General features: G+C 41.2%; 2 protein-coding genes across 2 annotated transcripts in view; both read left to right on the top strand.

Annotated features, from left to right (window-relative positions):
• The first annotated feature begins 211 nt into the window (after positions 1-211).
• On the top strand, positions 212-6344 carry r3hdm4 (R3H domain containing 4). The gene is made up of 8 exons (XM_064952347.1): positions 212-296; positions 1260-1417; positions 1620-1741; positions 1884-1998; positions 2271-2347; positions 2525-2610; positions 2763-2818; positions 4231-6344. Exons 1-8 carry the CDS (start codon positions 256-258, stop codon positions 4335-4337), a joined length of 762 nt encoding a protein of 253 aa, XP_064808419.1. The 5' UTR covers positions 212-255; the 3' UTR covers positions 4338-6344.
• Positions 6345-8316: 1972 nt separating this feature from the next.
• LOC135524631 (AT-rich interactive domain-containing protein 3A-like) overlaps positions 8317-19748 on the top strand; it is a 62533-nt gene continuing 51101 nt past the window's right edge. The window contains exon 1 of the mRNA XM_064952344.1: positions 8317-8544. The gene's annotated coding sequence lies outside the window, so the exon portion shown is untranslated. The remainder of the gene's footprint in view (positions 8545-19748) is intronic.

Genomic DNA, 19748 nt, shown 5'->3' with positions numbered 1-19748 from the left:
CGAGAAAAATAGTTATTTTGTAGCAAACGTCAAAACTTGGTTTGATGTGGACGATCAAGATTCTAATGACCTAGAGCTCGTGCCTCGTTTTCGGTTTTGTGAAGGGCGGGGATCAGCTTTGCTGTTGTCTGTCTCCCTGCTCTGACAGCGCCAAGCTAGCAAGTGGCTAACTGAACGCCTACGCTAGTTGTGTGTGTATCGTAGCTACTGTTTTTGTTTTTGTACTCACCCCTCTTTCGTTGTTCTTTGCGTAAGATGGTTGTTTTGACAAATAATAATGAGGAACAGGATATTATGTGAGTGAAAAAGTCTAACTAAAGTGGGAACTTGAGAGCTAACGTTAGCTAGCAGCAATCGACAAGCACATTTTAGTCATTGTTTTCAAACATTGAATATTTGATAGCTAATTTAGTCTGTATCGTAGATTTTGCCCGTTTAGATATCAGGCACATTTGTGTAAATGAATGCTATATTAATATGCTTGGACTTAACGCTACACTATGGGTAGCTAATGTTAGCAAGCTAAGCTTGCAAGCTGGTGGTACACATCGAACATATGTGTGTAGGTTTGCCGGCTTCTGTTGATGAAGGTGAACTAAGCTTATCACAACTGGCTTGTGTATATGCTACATTTACGCCATTTCAAGTGGCTGACCTTAGTTAGTAACAGGTAAAACAGGTTAGCAGGAATTTTTTTTGTTTTGCTTGAGTTGTTTGTTACACCTCTGCTGCTCTCGTTCTACTCATGCAAAAATATTTGTAGCCAATCGTTATATTCTCTGACGAGGCCTCTTCTACACACACCTAGCTATAGCTGTTACTAATGTAACCAATAATATACTTAATTCATGACAGATCATCAAGCAACTCATTTGCATGAGCAATTTGTTGGTTTGTGCACTTCTGTCAGTATGACGCAATGATTACGATAGGACGTTAACTCCAAATGCTGCCGTCTGGTCTAAAAGTGGTAACATTGAAAATCGACCATTCAGAGCTCGAGAATCTTAATGGGGCGTGGCTTTGAAATTTAAACCCACTGACCCACTTTTTAAGGTGGGGTGTCATGTAACCTACATCTAGCCTACTATTCTGTTGTCAGTATAGCGGTAGCGAGATTATTCTATTAGTAAGGCCATTCAATATTACCTACTAGCCACACATGAACAAATACATATTTTGTGAAGAGGTCACCTTCCGAACACATAAGTCAACACAATAATTGAGTCCTCATAATTCTTGCTCTCTATTTCTCTCAGCCTGATAGAGGAGCGCAAATGCACCTCTCTGCCCAACTCCCCAGCCAAACGTGTGTCTCCAACCAAGAAGAAACAGTTCTTCATCAACCAGGCCATACGCAACTCTGACCTCACACCAAGAGCCAAAGGCAAAAAGAGCCAAAGGCGGCAGGAGAACAGTAAGTTCTCATGTCTGTCAGTGGGAATATTTCACTCTGCTGTAGATGGAAGACACCTGCTCAGTACATATTCTTAATACCCACTTGCTTGATAGCAGCTGGTCTGAACATGTTCAATAGTCATAGCCATTAGCCAAACAGTATTTTATCAAAATGATTTAACGATGCTGCCTATTCGTTTTTCAAATCTCCCCCCAAAAAGGTCGCTACCTTGCCAATCTACTTGAAAAAGATGAGTGCTCCAAAGACGAGGCAGAGGTATGCAGTGACCCTGCCCTCCCTTCCATCTTTACTGAGGCCTGCACCAATGGCAACTACGTGGAGGTAGGATTCTACTGGTCCCAACAATTTATCTTCAATCAGGCCTCACTTGTTGCAAGTGAGACTCGCTGAATGTTTTACCACTACTACCCCTAACTAAATGTTTTCCCCCTAAGCTGTAGCTCATTGTCCCCTTGTCTGTCAGCAATGGAATGACTTCATGAATCGCTCTGGAGAGGAGCAGGAGAAGCTTCTGGCCCTTCTAGAAGAGGAGGCCAAGAGGAGCAACTCCAACAAGCTCCCCAAGGACCAGAGAGAGGGTGAGAGCCCAGGATAAATGCCTGCCACACACCCAACATGCGCTGCCCTATATACAAAGTTTGTAGCGTTATGCTATTGAAAGTTCATTACCAGGCGTATGTTTCGGTTGATGTGTTTTATCACTACAGGTCAGTGAACAACAATGTTTGCCATGAAATAAAATGTATAAATTATGAAAATGAGTGCATCATTGGTTTAACATGCTCATTGTCAGGATTTGGGGATATTTGATATGAACTGATCACATTTTTCTACTCTGCCGTGAATCCAGCCTTCACTGCTCAAGACTACTTCCAGAGGATTGATCGAAGGCTGCGTGCTACGCTGAAACGCAAACAAATTCCCATTGTAAGCATCAACATTCAACATTATGAGATTTTGAGAAATGCTTGTCAACCATATCATGGTTTAACCTAAAGTAAAGACACTGTTATCTGTGCTAGTGACACCTGTCCTCATCAACACCTAATTACACACTTTAGCTTCTCTCTGTCTCATTGCCATTCTCCACTCTGATTGGTTTAGGGGACACTTGAGGTACTTGAAGAGAACCTTCTCAGTTTCTTTGGTGCTCAGCCTCACTCTGTTTACACCACCAACCTTGGAAGCAGGTACTTTTTTCCCTCTGAAAATGTTCCCCAAACATAATTATCAGAATTGTTCTTTACACATTTGAGAAGCTCTTCTGGGCTAATATTTGGACTTGTATAGATACCAATTATGAATGAATCAGATGTTACTGATTTTGTGTTTTGTTTATTAGCTTTGAGAGGCTACTGCTTCATGCCGTCTGCCAGTACATGGACCTTGTTTCAGCAAGTGAGTAGTAGTAGAGTAGTAGTTTATTTTTTTAATACATTTTTTGGTGTGTACTTTTACCCCTTTATTTCTCCCCAATTTCATGATATTCAATTGGTAGTTACAGTCTTGTCCCATCGCTGCAACTCCCCTACGGACTCGGGAGAGGCGACGTTTCGAGAGCCGTGTGTCCTCCGAAACACGTAGCCTGTCAAGCCGCACTGCTTCTTGACACACTGCTCTCTTAACCCGGAAGCCATCTGCACCAATGTGTCGGAGAAAACGTCCAGTTGGCGACCAAAGTCAGCTTGCAGGCGCCCGGCCCGCCACAGGGAGTCGCTAGAGTGTGATCGGACAAGGAAATCCTGGCGGGCCAAACCCTCCCCTAACCCTGACGATGCTGGGCCAATTGTGCGCCGCCTCATGGTACTCCCAGTCATGGCCGGCTGTGACACAGCCTGGGATCAAACCCGGTTTATAGTGATACCTCAAGCACTGCGATGCAGTGCCTTAGACCGCTGTGCCACCCAGGAGGCCACAATATGTGATTTCTATAGTTATTTATGACTTTTAAAGTGACACTGGCATCTAACCGACACTGGCACCTAACCTACGAAAATATGCACATTTTCCCACCAGTGGTTTGTTTCCATCAAACTGACTTGTTGCAGTTTAAAGGCTGTGTGTGTTGAGGTAGTGCACATTTAAAAAATAAAAAAACTTTTGCACTAAAGTTCTCATGTGCCGAATAAAAAGCATACACTAGCATACAAATAAAACCCAAAAATATTTATTGGAAAGAAGCAACAAGCTCATCACGTGCACTTTCAACACCTTGTGAAGTTCTTTTCAGTCTATTTCATCTGTAGCCTGATGTGCATGCTTTGTCAAGATGTAGTTGGAAGACCACACAACATAGCATAGCGTGACTGCAAATTTACCTCGACATGATGGTTAATTCTATCAACAATTACCCAATTACCCGAAATTTGTAGCATAATTCATTTTACAGGCACAAAAGATCCCACCATATTGAACAAACAAATTGTTGACATTTATGAAATTGTACCAACAGCTGTTGTAATTTTTTTAAATGTACTGTATGACTTTACTCGTATAAAAACTGTGGATGGAAATGTGGTTAGTAACATGAAAATAGAGCCCCACAGTAGAGGTGTCATAATACCCATAAAACCTTGTCCAAGAGAGATTTACACGGTTATCAAAACGTCATGCCTTTGTAAGCCTACACAATACACAGCCCTTATTATGTGTGTTTCTAAAATCCCTTACAGGAAAAATGAATGGTGTAAAAACGATTGGAACCATTTCCCTGTTTGACCGCTAGGTTTTATGGGTATTATGACTCATACTGTGTTACTCTATAATGAGGTATGTATTGAGAGACGTTTTATGTTGTCTTTGTGCTGCAGGCTCAGACTGCAATGGTGCTCGTCAAACTGATGTCATGAACAAACAGGAGGGCTTGTTCCAGCCTCCCAGCCCCATGCTCTCTGCCTACCTGGAGCACATGAGCTGAGAGACGGTCACACCGCTGGACAGATGGGCCTGGTTCCATTTCACTCCCTAGCCCCATAAGTGCAGACTTGAAAGGTACAGATAGGCATAAGTTAGTGTGTATATAGGAGTACTCAAATCCGATTCTGGAAGTCCAGAATACTGCTGGTTTGATGTCACTGATTAGCCAGAGATTCCACTCAACTGGTATCAAAAATCTGAATCTGTCCATGATTTGTTATAATGAAAATCAGCAGTGTTGCTGGATGTCCACATTTAAATAAGTTGTGTTGACTACCTAGTCCACTCAAGTGCTTTGTGGATGTCATATCGCTCTTAACTATCCAATCTAATCTTCATCTATCTGTGAACTTAAAATTGATGGCCACCAGGGTAAGGGGGCAGAGATCAGAATAAAACTGGGCCAGAGAGGGAGTATGCAGTTCACCTACTGTGTTTGTACTGATGATTTAATTAGCCACGTTGAATTGAAAAATAAAACAGCTTTAGTGGTAGGACCAGGCTTAAAATCCTTGGACCTTTTCATGTAACTTGAGAGTGCAGAAATAACGTGATCGGGAGCTATTCTATAGCACAGAACTCATCACTATGATAATTTATCAATGTATATGGCTTTGGAGGTATATCTATGGCTTTTGTTACTTCTCCTGGTAAAAAAAATACTTACAAACTCTCTTGGAACAATATTCACATTCTTGCAAAAGTATAAGTCTATCCACAAAGATATTGGGCACTTTCCGATTTGACTTTGCATGATTGTGTTTTATTTGGGGGAGAAAACTTTTCAATTGTTTTGTCAAAGATGTACACCATTTGGCAGCTTTTTATACTTGCATGCGTAGATAGACCTTGTGTTCTACTGTACTGAATGCAGGTACATTGTTATTCTCCCATTCTTTACATCATTTAGCAAATTATATAAGTTTACCATCTGACAATGAAACAGGTCAACTTCAAAAAATGTATATACAGCTTCTTCATATACTTTTTCAACAACTATTTGGTTTGGAATGTCTAATCAAAAGTACTGTACCGATAATATGCAGTACTAATGAGTTAATATAACACAACCTTCCTACTGGACAGCAACCCTGCTCTGTGCTTTGCCTCTTAGGCACTTTTTTCTATCATAAACCACCCCTGGACTAGCACTTCTGCCTTACGAATGCATTCCTGGAACTGTCAATAAATTCCCTGCTTTTCCAGAAATCCTGACTGAATGGATTCGGATTTCCTGCTTATTCCCTCCTGATACCGGGAATCCTCCAACTGAGATTTTGGGAAAAACAGAATTTATTGAAAGTTCCAGGAATTTTGGCAACCCTATTTATATGTATTTGTGTATGTATTTATACATTTATACTAATGACTTTTTGAAAGCATCCATCCAGGTTATTTGAAATATCCATAACTTTATTTGTACTATCAAAAATGGTATGAAGAAACTTGACCTGCCGGTGCATCTGTGTCGATAACCAAAGTTTGTTGTGCCCGTACATTTAGTTTCTCAGACTTTCAGCCACTCACAATGAATGTCTTTTGTGATTTCACAAGTAATGTATGCATACCAGAAGCTTAACTTATTTTGAATATTACAACCAACAACCCTCTACTGTATGTAGTGGTGCAACGTTTTTGTCAACTTTGTCGCTTGTTTATTACTAGTAGTGCTGTAAATATTAAGCCCCAACATTAATTAATTGAACTCATGTTCAATGTGTGCCAACACAGGATAGGAAAAGTTCTGTTTCTGTGTAGTATTCTCTTAACTTAGGGCATTTTACAGTGATATGAATGGATGTTTCCTTCAATGATTGTTTGATGCAAGAGTGTATATCTTAAGTAATGTCAGTACATAATTATATCAGTCAACAAATGATAATATAGTAGTTTAGTTTGTAAACGTTTATCCAATTGTCTAGGTAGTTGGTTGCGTAATCCTTACTGAAAGTGCCGAAAACCATGTCTGAATAGACACATTTTAATAAATCTTAACTCAAGTGTTCAATGACTCTTAAATGACTCGATTATTTAATCGTCGATTCAGACAGTATTTCATGAACATCATAAAATGTACAGTATATCCCTTAATTTTGCATTTGGAACGTTAAATGGACAAATGGTAGTAGCAATGATGGAGCAGTATGATGACGCAGTGTGACTCCCTGACAATTTTTACATTTAATGTTACTGCTTGATGGACACTTAATATGTAATAAAACAAGTGATTGCACGGGATCTTTAAAGAATGTATTGCATAGCAGGAAATGTGGAATGTAATTGAGCTTCAAATGTGAGGAAATGTCCACATAATATGCCACAAGAATGCAATACCTCTGACGAAACATTTCTCTGAGTTGGGTACCACAATGTGAAAGACTAAACTTTTTTTAACCAATTACAACCCTGAACTAAACTAAAACTTTGAGCAATTAGTCAATAGATCTAGGATCAAAATAAAATGATCTGCTGCAACATCCAAACGTGAAAGTGGGCTTTTACAGTATATCTTTAAATTGTGTCAAGTTTATAAATAATGACAAAGAAAGCACAAACTCAGGGTGTATGTTTAACTAAATGTTCACTTAAACATAGTATGTTTTAGCCAGGAGCCTAGGTGCACAGTCACACCTGTGACAGTTGGGCAATTACTTGCAGTAATTACTCCTGTTTTGAATTGTGAAAATAAACATAATATTTTATGATGGTGATCATTGCAATAGCTAACTAAATTGTTTGCGAGATACAGTAGAGTATCCTATTTTGAGAGCCGGCATGATTCATGCTTCTATCCACTAGATGGCAGCCTAATGTTAGTAATGCGTCAGTTAATGTGTTATAAGAAACTAGTAAACTACAATAAATTATTTGGGTTTTTTATTTATTAAATGCAGCCAAATATGTAATAGGTAAAGTGTTGATACTGTTTAGAATTAAATTAGGCTTCAATTAGATTCTGTTTATTAATTGGTGTTTATAATAACATATAGCTGCATTGTTGCTGACCTTTGCTGTGTGATTAAAATGCATAGGCTACCCCTTGATACAAGTAACTGATGCAGAAAAGCAAGGTTTCGGCTTATAACTGTTATGCATTAATGATGGTACTAATAATGATGAATTATGTCATAATAATTACGTAATTTTATTTCCCAAGGAAATTCCACCATAACATTTATTACATGGCAATTTTGATGAGGGGAAAAAGCAAGAGTTGGCGAAATGTATAAGCAATAATTAGGACGCGTGGTCTCATCTTCATTCAGTTTGCTTATTTTGTGTGCTTATGAGCATACAGTAGTCAGTAGGGCAGAGTAGGCAACTAGATTCAGCCGCAGGCCAATTTTAGTCAGAGCAGATGGTCGAGGCCCAGAACATAATTATAATCATTTGAACATTGCAAATTGACCACAACTAAGCCCATAAAGAAATTGTATTTGAACATTGAGACACGATCACATCTCTTTTTTTATTTGTGGGAATACATGACAACACATTTCCTTAATTAAACATCATTTTTAGCTGAATTCCTGGTGATTTTAGTGGTTTTGGCCCATGGGCCGCCAGTTGCAGACCCCAGCAGCAGAATATTGGCACCACCCACCTGATGTAGGGTGAAAAGGAATCACTCACTACCTAAGGGAACCTCGCCAAAAGCTCAAATGGGGTAGGTAGTCTTTCATTATAATGTCAAGGGACAATCTGCCAAGTTTCTTACGTTGAGATGTGCTTAGGGAGAAAATAGTTTCCCTCTTCCTGGAGGTATAGAACACACGTTTCAACATCCCATACATATTTCACCAACATGAAGCTTAGAAGCTATTATAATACAATGCCATTATTTTCCCCCACACTGACTGCACATATATTTGCATTTGCCGACATTCCCTTTGTATGTATAGGTTGGCCCCCAATGATTCAGAGGTAATTTGCATCTGATTGCTGTTTGTCAACCAATGATTTGACTCTACGACCGTGAGCACGCCTTAAATTAGTCAAGATACAATGTAACCTGTGAATCAAGCCATACATTGAAATCGGATTAGATGTGTGCAACGTAATAGAAATACCACAATCAATTGATATCAGTTTACTACTATATGTGAAATATACAATCGTTAACCTCCAGAACGCCTTAGATTCAGGAGGAAATAAGGAATATTTCTTCCGGTTCCCAAGAATGCAAAAATAAAACGGAAGCTGATTTGGTAAGTATTTTTTTTCTCTTATTGCGACTCGCACGCTCGGTCTGGAATTCATTATACAAGCAGGAGTCTTATCCTGCCTAATGATGTTTTATATGTTCCTGGGATAATTAATATACGATATCATGTCTGATTCAACTTGACTAATCGGATACAGCCCAATGTGTACATGCCCTTTTGATATTTAAGAATATGTTTATTTATATATCGCTTTTCATTACACGTTGAATCTCAAAGTCGCTTTAAAAACAAAACAACCAGAAAACTATTTAACAAAACAAAAGTAGGAGGATCTGGCAGTTCTTGGTCGATGGTCTTCCACGGTTTTAGATGATGGGCTGTGCGGAAAGGTACAATCTTGAGCGGATGGAGCATTGATAGTACAGTACGCAGGGAGTTAGAGACATCTGACAGACAGGCCACGGAGCTCTCCATCTGGCACCTCGTTTTCGATGTTCACAGCTCCTCCTCTGTAGGTAGGCTGGATCGTCCACCTGGGTGATGCTTTGGCGGCTGTAAAAGCGCCAGTAAGAACACCACTCTCAGTAGTAGTCCTAAAAAGCCCACTATCAGGGGAGCCTCTGCAACACCTCACACCGCATATGTGGCAATGTGCCAAGTAATTAAATTATCGTTTAGAATTTGGGTTGATTTTGCATTTGCAAATAGTAAAGTACATCACTCATATACTTTCTAATATATAGAAAGCTATTATATGTTGTATCGTAGCTTAGTGTGCTATGTTAGGCTACCTGTTGCTCACATTGGGTGTAGGAATTGGGAAGTTGCCAAAAGATTCTGGAAACGGTATTTACGTTTCCTGAAGTCAAATTAAATAGAACTGTCAAGCGTTCAATTGACCTGCTTTTTGTGTTGATGTTGTCCACCACATTTAAGACAATATAGCCTATTTGTTTAGTGAGTCATTTGAGTAGGCTACAGAGTAGCCACAACTCGACTGATAAATACATAATTTTAGTTGCTCATTTCTTGAAACGCATATGATGATGATTCTATATGTGGGCATATATTCGTTTCATGAAAGTTATAAACATAAACAACGATATACCTATTATATTTATCAGTTGAATTACATTCAATGGATTGCATATAATTAATTGGTCCTTTTCAGCATAGCCTTTGAATTTACTTTTTGTAGATATAATCGGCTTTCTATTCCGCAACAAAGCCTCCTTCACTCATGCCGCCAAACTTACCCTTGTAAAACTGACTATCCTACCGATCCTCGACTTCGGCGACGTCATCTACAAAATAGCTTCCAACACTCTACTCAGCAAACTGGATGCAGTTTATTACAGTGGCATCCGTTTTGTCACTAAAGCACCTTATACCACCCACCACTGCGACTTGTATGCTCTAGTCGGCTGGCCCTCGCTACATATTCGTCGCCAGACCCACTGGTTCCAGGTCATCTACAAGTCCATGCTAGGTAAAGCTCCGCCTTATCTCAGTTCACTGGTCACGATGGCAACACCCACCCGTAGCACGCGCTCCAGCAGGTGTATCTCACTGATCATCCCTAAAGCCAACACCTCATTTGGCCGCCTTTCGTTCCAGTTTTCTGCTGCCTGTGACTGGAACGAATTGCAGAAATCGCTGAAGTTGGAGACTTTTATCTCCCTCACCAACTTCAAACATCTGATATCTGAGCAGCTAACCGATCGCTGCAGCTGTACATAGTCTTATCGGTAAATAGCCCACCCAATTTTACCTACCTCATCTCCATACTGTTTTTATTTATTTACTTTTCTGCTCTTTTGCACATCAATATCTCTACCTGTACATGACCACCTGATCATTTATCACTCCAGTGTTTATCTGCAAAATTGTAATTATTTGCCTACCTCCTCATGCCTTTTGCACACAATGTATTTCTACTGTGTTATTGACTTGTTTATTGTTTACTCAATGTGTAACTCTGTGTTGTCTGTTCACACTGCTATGCTTTATCTTGGCCAGGTCGCAGTTGCAAATGAGAACTTGTTCTCAACTAGCCTACCTGGTTAAATAAAGGTGAAATAAATAAATAAAAAATAAAAAAAATATAAAAGTTGAAAGGGAATGAGGAGCGTCACGTAAAAGTCTTTGCATGGTCAATTTGATCTCTTCAGTTGCCATACAGCTTTTACTGCGATAGCGGCTCTGCAGAAGTCAGGGCATTTATACTTCTTGGGCTTTGATGAGCAAAGGTGATGTGTAGATGTTTTCAAGAAAGGGAGTTTGTGTTTATACTGGACCTCCCGCCCCCACTTGTCGTCAACCAATCATGTCAATACGGAGCTATATGGAGCCCATTTTACAACATTTGGGCGGCGCACGTCGATGCGGTACAGAGCTGATTTGAATAACTGGTTATTAATATGTCTTAATTTCCTATTAACCAGACATATCAATCCAAAACACACTTTTCTCTCCCTATCATACCCAGCTTCCAAGGCAGTATCTCTACTTGAAAATGTTGGACAGCATGGCAAATTATTTTATATTTTAGTGCAATTTTATGACACATTTCATGCAACTCTACTTATTTTGCATGGGGCAGAGAGAAAAATCTTATTTACTGCAATTCTACCCATTGGGTAGCCTAGTGGTTAGAGCATTGGACTAGTAACCGAAAGTACGCAAGTTCTAATCCCCGAGCTGACAAGGTACAAATCTGTCATTCTGCCCCTGAACAGGCAGTTAACCCACTGTTCCTAGGCAGTCATTGAAAAAAAGAATTTATTCTTAACTGACTTGCCTAGTTAAATAAAGATAAAAATTAAATTGCCATGTTAACAATATCTGCCTGGGGCCATAAGAGACTGGAGCCGGCCCTGATGAAACCATAGTGGATCACTTTGTGCCTGTCCATATTGCAGTGGAGGCTCCTCAGAGGAACAAGGGCAGGACCATCCTCCTCAGTGAATTTAATTAAAAATATATACACTGCTCAAAAAAATAAAAGGAACACTAAAATAACGCATCCTAGATCTGAATGAATGAAATATTTTCTTTACATAGTTGAATGTGCTGACAACAAAATCACACAAAATGATCAATGGAAATCAAATTTATCAACCCATGGAGGTCTGGATTTGGAGTCACTCAAAATTAAAGTGGAAAACCACACTACAGGCTGATCCAACTTTGATGTAATGTCCTTAAAACAAGTCAAAATGAGGCTCAGTAGTGTGTGTGGCCTCTATGTGCCTGTATGATCTCCCTACAACGCCTGGGCATGATCCTGATGAGGTGGCGAATCTCCTCCCAGACCTGGACTAAAGCATCCGCCAACTCCTGGACAGTCTGTGGTGCAACGTGGCGTTGGTGGATGGAGTGAGACATGATGTCCCAGATGTGCTCAATTGGATTCAGATCTGGGGAACGGGCGGGCCAGTCCATAGCATCAATGCCTTCCTCTTGCAGGAACTGCTGACACACTCCCGCCACATGAGGTCTAGCATTGTCTTGCATTAGGAGGAACCCAGGGCCAACCACACCAGCATATGGTCTCACATGGGGTCTGAGGATCTCATCTTGGTACCTAATGGTAGCCAGGCTACCTCTGGCGAGCACATGAAGGGCTGTGCGGCCCCCCAAAGAAATGCCACCCCACACCATGACTGACCCACCGCCAAACCGGTCATTCTGGAGGATGTTGCAGGCAGCAGAACGTTCTCCACGGCGTCTCCAGACTGTCACGTCTGTCACATGTGCTCAGTGTGAACCTGCTTTCATCTGTGAAGAGCACAGGGCGCCAGTGGAGAATTTGCCAATCTTGGTGTTCTCTGGCAAATGCCAAACGTCCTGCACAGTGTTGGGCTGTAAGCACAACCCCCACCTGTGGACGTCGGGCCCTCATACCACCCTCATGAAGTCTGTTTCTGGCTGTTTGAGCAGACACATGCACATTTGTGGCCTGCTGGAGGTCATTTTGCAGGGCTCTGGCAGTGCTCCTCCTTGCACAAAGGCGGAGGTAGCCGTCCTGCTGCTGGGATGTTGCCCTCCTACGGCCTCCTCCACGTCTTCTGATGTACTGACCTGTGTCCTGGTAGCGCCTCCATGCTCTGGACACTACGCTGACAGACACAGCAAACCTTCTTGCCACAGCTCGCATTGATGTGCCATCCTGGATAAGCTGCACTACCTGAGCCACTTGTGTGGGTTGTAGACTCCATCTCATGCTACCACTAGATTGAAAGCACCGCCAGCATTCAAAAGTGACCAAAACATCAGCCAGGAAGCATAGGAACTGATAAGTGGTCTGTGGTCACCACCTGCAGAACCACTCCTTTATTGGGGGTGTCTTGCTAATTGCCTATAATTTTTACCTGTTGTCTATTCCATTTGCACAACAGCATGTGAGATTTATTGTCAATCAGTGTTGCTTCCTAAGTGGACAGTTTAATTTCACAGAAGTGTGATTGACTTGGAGTTACTTTGTGTTGTTTAAGTGTTCCCTTTATTTTTTTGAGCAGTGTATTTTTAAACATTTAGAGAGTTCTCATTTTTAGATAAAACTATACTAAATATAATCACATCACCAAATAATTGATTAAAACACTGTTTTGCAATGAAGGTCTACAGTAGCCTCAACCGCACTCTGTAGTGCACTCTACACCATGGTGTAGGACAGCTAGCTTCCGTCCTCCTCTGGGTACATTGACTTCAGTCCAAAATCTAGGAGGCTCATGCCTTCCATAGACTTTCACAGTAATTATGACAACTTCCAGAGGAAGTTGCAGCATGAACTGACATGTTGTTCACCCAATCAAATGAGTAGAGAATTATCCTTTGAACTGAATGCATAAACTACAGTTAGCTAACACTGCAGTGCATAAAATGGGGTGAGTAGTTGACTTAATTTCTTCAAAAATGAAGAAGAATCAATATAAACTGCTTACTGACTATACACTGTAAAGTTAAATGCTTGTAGTGGGTTTACTAACACGTTAGTTCTGTTGACTATGATGTTACTTTAGCTAATATAGTGACAACGATGTAGGCTGTATGTAGCGGTTATGATATTGTTCGGCTTGGAAAGTTTTTTTTGAATGGTCACATTCAGATTCAGATAATTTTAATGTGCTCAGAGAAGCAATTCATTTTGCAGAAGCTGATGTGTTGTGCATTGAAGTCCACAAACGAAAGGACAAGGTGAGAGGAGGAGAGCGCATAGAAGGAATACAATGTACAGTGGGGCAAAAAAGTATTTAGTCAGCCACCAATTGTGCAAGTTCTCCCACTTAAAAAGATGAGAGGCCTGCAATTTTCATCATAGGTACACTTCAACTATGACAGACAACATTCGCATTTTTTTTTTAAATCACATTGTAGGATTTTTAATAAATTTATTTACAAATTATGGTGGGAAATAAGTATTTGGTCACCTACAGACAAGCAAGATTTCTGGCTCTCACAGACCTGTAACTTCTTCTTTAAGAGGCTCCTCTGTCCTCCACTCGTTACCTGTATTAATGGCACCTGTTTGAACTTGTTATCAGTATAAAAGACACCTGTCCACAACCTCAAACAGTCACACTCCAAACTCCACTATGGCCAAGACCAAAGAGCTGTCAAAGGACACCAGAAACAAAATTGTAGACCTGCACCAGGCTGGGAAGACTGAATCTGCAATAGGTAAGCAGCTTGGTTTGAAGAAATCAACTGTGGGAGCAATTATTAGGAAATGGAAGACATACAAGACCACTGATAATCTCCCTCGATCTGGGGCTCCACGCAAGATCTCACCCCGTGGGGTCAATATGATCACAAGAACGGTGAGCAAAAATCCCAGAACCACACGGGGGGGACCTAGTGAATGACCTGCAGAGAGCTGGGACCAAAGAAACAAAGCCTACCATCAGTAACACACTACGCCGCCAGGGACTCAAATCCTGCAGTGCCAGACGTGTCCCCCTGCTTAAGCCAGTACATGTCCAGGCCTGTCTGAAGTTTGCTGGAGAGCATTTGGATGATCCAGAAGAAGATTGGGAGAATGTCATATGGTCAGATGAAACCAAAATATAACTTTTTGTTAAAAACTCAACTCGTCGTGTTTGGAGGACAAAGAATGCTGAGTTGCATCCAAAGAACACCATACCTACTGTGAAGCATGGGGGTGGAAACATCCTGCTTTGGGGCTGTTTTTCTGCAAATGGACCAGGACGACTGATCCGTGTAAAGGAAAGAATGAATGGGGCCATGTATCGTGAGATTTTGAGTGAAAACCTCCTTCCATCAGCAAGGGCATTGAAGATTAAACGTGGCTGGGTCTTTCAGCATGGCAATGATCCCAAACACACTGCCTGGGCAACGAAGGAGTGGCTTCGTAAGAAGCTTTTCAAGGTCCTGGAGTGGCCTAGCCAGTCTCCAGATCTCAACCCCATAGAAAATCTTCGGAGGGAGTTAAATGTCCGTGTTGCCCAGCAACAGCCCCAAAACATCACTGCTCTAGAGGAGATCTGCATGGAGGAATGGGCCAAAATACCAGCAACAGTGTGTGAAAACCTTGTGAAGACTTACAGAAAACATTTGACCTCTGTCATTGCCAACAAAGGGTATATAACAAAGTATTGAGATAAACTTTTGTTATTGACCAAATACTTATTTTCCACCATCATTTGCAAATAAATTCATTAAAAATCCTACAATGTGATTTTCTGGATTTTTTTTCTCATTTTGTCTGTCATAGTTGAAGTGTACCTATGATGAAAATTACAGGCCTCTCTCATCTTTTTAAGTGGGAGAACTTGAACAATTGGTGGCTGACTAAATACTTTTTTGCCCCACTGTATATCGACATAACCTAAAAGGCTGCTCAGCAAGGAAGAAGCCTCTGCTCCAAAACCACCATTAAAAAGACAGACTACGGTTTGCAACTGCACATGGGGACAAAGATTGTACTTTTTGGAGAAATGTTCTCTGGTCTGATGAAACTGTTTGGCCATAATCAACATCGTTATGTTTGGAGGAAAAAAGGGGAGGCTTGCAAGCGGAGAACACCTTGCCAACCATGAAGCACAGGGGTGGCAGCAGCATGTTGTGGGGGTGCTTTGCTGCGGGAGGGACTGGTGCACTTCACAAAATAGATGGCATCACAAGGAAGAGAAATTATGTGGATATATTGAAGCAACATCTCAAGACATCAGTCAGGAAATTAAAGCTTGGTCACAAATGGGTCTTCCAAATGGACACTGATCCCAAGCATACTTCCAAAGTTGTGGCAAAATGACTTAAGGACAACAAAGTCAAGGTATTGGATTGGCCATCACAAGGCCCTGACCTCAATTCTTTAGAAAATTGGTGGGCAGAACTGAAAAAGCTTGTGCGAGCAAGGAGGCCTGCATGACTCAGTTACACCAGCTCTGTCAGGAGGAATGGGACAAAATTCACCCAACTTATTGTGGGAAGCTTGTGGAAGGCTACCCGAAATGTTTGACCCAAGTTAAACGATTTAAAGGCAATGCTACCAAATACTAATTGAGTGTATGTAAACTTCTGACCCACTGGGAATGTGAAATACAAGCTGAAATAAATACATTTTCTCCACTATTACTCTGACATTTCACATTCTTAAAATAAAGTGGTGATCCTAACTGACCTAAGAAAGAGAATTTTTACTAGAATTAAATGTCAGGAATGGTAAAAAACTGAGTTTAAATGTATTTGGCTAAGGTTTATGTAAACTTCCGACTTCAACTGTATATTGAGCATTCAAGACACAATGTGCAGAAATAAAGGGAGGAGCCAGGAATATTTTCCACAATGGAAAGATCAGCTAACTCCTCTGCTTTCTAGAAAAAGCCATTATCTCTAAACTACACTATGTACAAACGTCCCTTTTCAGTACCCTGTCTTTCAAAAATAATTCATAAAAATCCAAATAACTTCACAGATCCTCATTGTAAAGGATTTAAACACTGTTTCCCATGCTTGTTCAATGAACCATAAACAATTAATGAACATGCACCTGTGGAACGGTCGTTAAGATACTAACAGCTTACAAGCAATTAAGGTCACAGTTATGAAAATGGAGTCCTTTCAATGGACTCTGAAAAAAAGGCAAAAGAAAGATGCCCAGGGTCCCTGCTCATCTGCGTGAACGTGCCTTAGGGATGCTGCAAGGAGGCACGAGTACTGCAGATGTGGCCAGGGCAATAAATTGCAATGTCCATACAGAGGCCTGTACTCTGGAGCGGGATCGATTTGGAGGTGGAGGGTCCGCCTGGTCTGGGGCAGTGTGTCACAGCATCATCGGACTGAGCTTGTTGTCATTGCAGGCAATCTCAACGCTGTGCGTTACAGGGAAGACATCCTCCTCCCTCATGTGGTACCCTTCCTGCAGGCTCATCCTGACATGACCCTCCAGCATGACAATGCCACCAGCCATACTGCTTGTTCTGTGCGTGACTTCCTGCAAGACAGGAATGTCAGTGTTATGCCATGGCCAACGAAGAGCCCGGATCTCAATCCCATTGAGCACATCTGGGACCTGTTGGATTGGAGGGTGAGGGCTAGGGCCATTCCCCCCAGAAATGTCCGGGAACTTGCAGGTGCCTTGGTGGAAGAGTGGGGTAACATCTCACAGCAAGAATTGGCAAATCTGGTGCAGTCCATGAGGAGGAGATGCACTGCAGTACTTAATGCAGCTGGTGGCCACACCATCTACTGACTGTTACTTTTGATTTTGACCCCTTCTTTGTTCAGGGACACATTATTCAATTTCTGTTAGTCACATGTATGTGGAATCTGTTCAGTTTATGTCTCAGTTGTTGAATCTTGTTATGGTCATACAAATATTTACACATGTCAAGTTTGCTGAAAATAAACGCAGTTGACAGTGAGGACGTTTCTTTTTTGCTGAGTTTATAGTAAATGGCACATGTAAAACCATCAGTACCTGCTTGTTTCCTACTCACAATTTCAGTTATACTACAAAAGCGCTCCCTTTGTGAGCCCAGCGTGGACTCTGAGCACATTCCAAACATAATTTCCTGTATACAACAACAGTGGCCAGCAGTAACGTAAACTCTTCCTTAACAAGGCATGTTATTCATTAGACTGCATTCATTATGCAAAGACATCAGGGTTTTAAGACCTGAACTTGATCTCCTACCATACGTTTATAATCCACAGAGGTCCAATCACTGAGCAAATCCCCCTTTTCTAAAGAGGCCTCATTGCAGGCAAATAAGGAAAATGGTCCTCCATTGGAAAAGGGATGTGTATGGGATGCTGAGTTACAGTAGGCTATAAATCAGTTGCGGTCAGAGCCGTTTAAGATGAGGGAAAACGATTTTGTTTTTTTCATTAGCATGGCCTTATTTCTATTACAGCATATTAAATGACTGACATTGATATTCTATTCACCCAGTTCAATGTAACATAAATAGGTTTAGGTTAATACATGATACTAGAATTTTCCCTTCATGAGGTTTCTACAACCTAGTCTACGAATAAAATTTTCCAACATAGGTGCACACAGATCGAGAGAAGAAATGTAGGTGACAGACAGTGACACATGGACAGAGAGAGACACATTCAATACCGCCTTGCACACTCTTGCCTGCATCTAGCTGATCAAGGGTGTGATCATTAGTCCAACAGAAACGTTTTTCAACAGAATCGGCAAAATGACTTACACCTCTAATCAGGCGTAAAAACAGTTCACTTTCATAGCAGCTACAGTGGGGCAAAAAAAGTATTTAGTCAGCCACCAATTGTGCAAGTTCTCCCACTTAAAAAGATGAGAGAGGCCTGTAATTTTCATCATAGGTACACTTCAACTATAACAGACAAAATGAGAGAAAAAAAATCCAGAAAGTCACATTGTAGGATTTTAATGAATTTATTTGCAAATGATGGTGGAAAATAAGTATTTGGTCAATAACAAAAGTTTATCTCAATACTTTGTTATATACCCTTTGTTGGCAATGACAGAGGTCAAACGTTTTCTGTAAGTCTTCACAAGGTTTTCACACACTGTTGCTGGTATTTTGGCCCATTCCTCCATGCAGATCTCCTCTAGAGCAGTGATGTTTTGGGGCTGTTGCTGGGCAACACAGACTTTTAACTCCCTCCGAAGATTTTCTATGGGGTTGAGATCTGGAGACTGGCTAGGCCACTCCAGGACCTTGAAATGTTTCTTACGAAGCCACTCCTTCGTTGCCCAGGCGGTGTGTTTGGAATCATTGCCATGCTGAAAGACCCAGCCACGTTTAATCTTCAATGCCCTTGCTGATGGAAGGAGGTTTTCACTCAAAATCTCACAATACATGGCCCTATTCATTCTTTCCTTTACACGGATCAGTCGTCCTGGTTTCTTTGCAGAAAAACAGCCCCAAAGCATGATGTTTCCACCCCCATGCTTCACAGTAGGTATGTTGTTCTTTGGATGCAACTCAGCATTCTTTGTCCTCCAAACACAACAAGTTGAGTTTTTACCAAAATGTTATATTTTGGTTTCATCTGACCATATGACATTCTCCCAATCTTCTTCTGGATCATCCAAATGCTATCTAGCAAACTTCAGACTGGCCTGGACATGTACTGGCTTAAGCAGGGGGACACGTCTGGCACTGCAGGATTTGAGTCCCTGGCGGCGTAGTGTGTTACTGATGGTAGGCTTTGTTACTTTGGTCCCAGCTCTCTGCAGGTCATTCACTAGGTACCCCCGTGTGGTTCTGGGATTTTTGCTCACCGTTCTTGTGATCATTTTGACCCCACGGTGTGAGATCTTGCTTGGAGCCCCAGATCGAGGGAGATTATCATTGGTCTTGTATGTCTTCCATTTCCTAATAATTGCTCCCACAGTTGATTTCTTCAAACCAAGCTGCTTGCCTATTGCAGATTCAGTCTTCCAAGCCTGGTGCAGGTCCACAATGTTGTTTCTGGTGTCCTTTGACAGCTCTTTGGTCTTGGTCATAGTGCAAATAAATTCATAAAAAATCCTACAATGTGATTTTCTGGATTTTCTTCCCTCATTTTGTCTGTCATAGTTGAAGTGTATCTATGATAAAAAATTACAGGCCTCATTTTTTTAAGTGGGAGAACTTGCACAATTGGTGGCTGACTGAATACTTTTTTGCCCCACTATAGGACTCGTTTTTCTGTGGATATCGATACGTTTGTACCTGTTGCTTTCAGCATCTTCACAAGGTCCTTTGCTGTTGTTCCGGGATTGATTTGCACTTTTCATACCA

Source organism: Oncorhynchus masou, chromosome 31, assembly GCF_036934945.1.
Source record: "Oncorhynchus masou masou isolate Uvic2021 chromosome 31, UVic_Omas_1.1, whole genome shotgun sequence".
In the NCBI taxonomy this organism is placed as follows: Eukaryota; Metazoa; Chordata; class Actinopteri; order Salmoniformes; family Salmonidae; genus Oncorhynchus; species Oncorhynchus masou.
Note: the sequence above shows the minus strand (reverse complement) of the source record. Positions and strands in the feature narration are given on the sequence as shown.

Excerpts from the sequence above, each read along its gene's own strand:
- r3hdm4 (XM_064952347.1), top strand. The coding sequence starts at position 256 with ATGGTTGTTTTGACAAATAATAATGAGGAACAGGATATTAT. Across the intron at positions 1,418-1,619 it reads CCAAAGGCGGCAGGAGAACA|GTCGCTACCTTGCCAATCTA; the intron begins GTAAGTTCTCAT and ends CCCCCCAAAAAG. Across the intron at positions 2,611-2,762 it reads ACCACCAACCTTGGAAGCAG|CTTTGAGAGGCTACTGCTTC; the intron begins GTACTTTTTTCC and ends TTTGTTTATTAG.